The sequence below is a fragment of the Galeopterus variegatus genome, unplaced genomic scaffold, assembly GCF_000696425.1.
Source record: "Galeopterus variegatus unplaced genomic scaffold, G_variegatus-3.0.2 Scaffold140, whole genome shotgun sequence".
NCBI classification, from domain to species: Eukaryota; Metazoa; Chordata; class Mammalia; order Dermoptera; family Cynocephalidae; genus Galeopterus; species Galeopterus variegatus.
In genome coordinates, this window is record NW_007726251.1 from 469,372 (window position 1) to 471,672 (window position 2,301).

General features: G+C 53.0%; 1 protein-coding gene across 2 annotated transcripts in view; it reads right to left on the reverse strand.

Moving 5' to 3' along the window:
* Positions 1-2,153, reverse strand: part of GSTZ1 (glutathione S-transferase zeta 1) — a 10,609-nt gene extending 8,456 nt beyond the window's left edge. The window contains exon 1 of one of the 2 annotated variants that reach the window (XM_008590337.1): positions 2,127-2,153. In XM_008590337.1, the coding sequence (XP_008588559.1) occupies positions 2,127-2,141 (15 nt within the window). In that variant the 5' untranslated portion in view covers positions 2,142-2,153. The remainder of the gene's footprint in view (positions 1-2,126) is intronic. The other variant, XM_008590344.1, reaches the window with a different exon arrangement.
* Positions 2,154-2,301: the final 148 nt, after the last annotated feature.

Sequence of the window (2,301 nt, forward strand, 5' to 3'; positions counted from 1 at the left end):
GAAAAAAAAAAAAAAAAAAAAAAAAAAAAAAAAAAAAAAAAAAAAAAAAATCAGGACATTTCATGTACAAATCCTGTTTGTTTTTTCTTTAAAAAATATGGAGACAGTGGACTCAGGTTCTTAAATAGTAACAGTTGATTGAGCAGATTAAGGGCCCCCATCAGTCAGAGTATGCCCTCTCTGGTCTGCCATGGCCCACACATGGCTTACTTTCCTCATTTTTCTTACTTTCGGGTTCCTGGAGGCAGCTGGGTGTATGACCTCTCCTCTAAAGTTTAAGGGACTCAGTTAATTTCTCTGGGGCTTCTTGGGTAACCAGCATTTCTTTTTTTTTTTTTTTTTTTCCTTTTTGTCTTTTTTCGTGTCCGGCAACGGATCGCAACCCTCAGTGTCGCACCCGTACCGGACCGGGACCGGCAATGGGATCGCAACCCTCGGTGTTGCGCCCGCACCTCTCTCAGCCAGTGAGCGGGAACCGGTCTGTATGTGGGATCCGAACCCTCGGCAGGAGCGCCGCCGTGCTCCCAAGCGGCGCACTGTAGCAGTGCGCCACCGGGCCAGCCCGGGTAACCAGCATTTCAAAGCAGGACCCAGGAAAAGATCACCAGTCATTAGTACTCATGAATCTTCCCGCAGACACATGTATAACCATATGGATGAGGGAGAACTTGATAGTGTTTCTCACATCACCTCTGTCTACCACCCTTCTGACTACAAACATTTCACTGAAGTTCCCTTTGCCCTCTGCCACCCCCAGCATACCAAGCTGCTATCCGAATCTGCTTTCACCACCCCTGCACCACCAACTCAGTCTTCTAGGCAGGCAAGGGCATAAGTGGGGGGAATCCAGGGCCTCTCAAGATGGAGGAGTTACCACCTTGCCTAAACTCAGGAGTCCCAGCCCGTCCTAAAGGCATCTTTTGCGGGGAAAGGTGATAGGCAGAGGGCAGGTGACAGGCAGCACATGTCCTTTGAAGAGGAGGAGTTGGGCCGCCACAATCGTATCTTTCTTACTCTGGGATGCATCCCTCTCCTTCCCTAGCCCGGCTGCATGGGTCCCTGGGGCAAAGAGACAAGGACTGCGGGTGAGGGACAGACCACTAGAGAGCAGCAGACATTCGCTTAGAATCCCTGAATTCAGAAATGCCTTACCTAATGGCTAAATATTACACCTTTAACCTGTACTAAGGGTGACCAGAGGCATGGTGAATGCTCCATTATGGCCCATAATCAGGAAAGCTGAAATTTCTTAAGCAATTTCTGCTCTCTCACCAGTGATAACTACATAAACAGTCCCGTTCCTTTTTGCACCTGTAGAGTGAAATTTTAAGCCCAAGGAAAGTAACCATTTCATCGCGCTCCTGGAAGAATTCTTTCCAATTCAAACATGCATTCTGATTACTCTAGCAGACTTTATTTTAAATCGTGTCTTATACATGATTTTAGAGAAAGACTCCTAAAATTCCATTTGGAAGGGAGAGGGCTATACATTGTTAACGTGATGCAATGTGCCACCAGATGTACCACCATCCCTGAAGCTCAAACTTCAGTGCGCATCACATTCATCTCGGCCACTTACAGAACATGCACTCTTGAGCCCACTCCACCAGAGGTTAATACGCCGGCTGTGGGACGGATCCCGGGAAGTCCAGTTAAACTGGGGATGCTCCCCAGGTGACTGTGATGACTTACAGTACCACCGCCTCCCCTCGCCCCTGGTGCTCTCTTAAAATGCAAACATCCCTGGCAAGGCCATCCGTTCACTGTTAGGACCGACCGGCCGAGAGAGGAGCACGCAGGGCTGTACGGAACTGGGAGGCGAGGGACGACGTCTGGGAGCCCTAGTGGAGGTCTGTGTCAGGGGAGCAGGGAGAGTGGGGACGCAGGTGAAATGCGACAGAGGGCCCAGCCCCGCCCCCTCTACCAAGGGCGCCTCCTCCGGCCCAACCCTCCCGGGACTGCGGGTCCCAGCGCGCAGGCGCAGAGCGTGCCCGGCGCGGCGCACTGCACGCCGGAAGTCGTCATCAGAGCTGTGGGCGGGGCGCGGCGGCTCCCCTCTGACCCCGCCCCCAGGATTCCTCCACGTTTCAAATTAGCGCCCCTCACCCCAGATGCGCGGCACAGACCTTCCCCGCTTGCATCTCGCGTTTCCGGCGGCCCCTCTTCCAGGCCAGGAAGCCTCGCCCCTGAGACACGATACTCGTCGACGATGAAGGCCCAGTAAAAGTCCGACGCGTCAGGGCCTCGTCTTTTGCGCGGGCGAAGCGGCGGTTGGGCTAGAATGGCCTTCCGTCCGGCCTC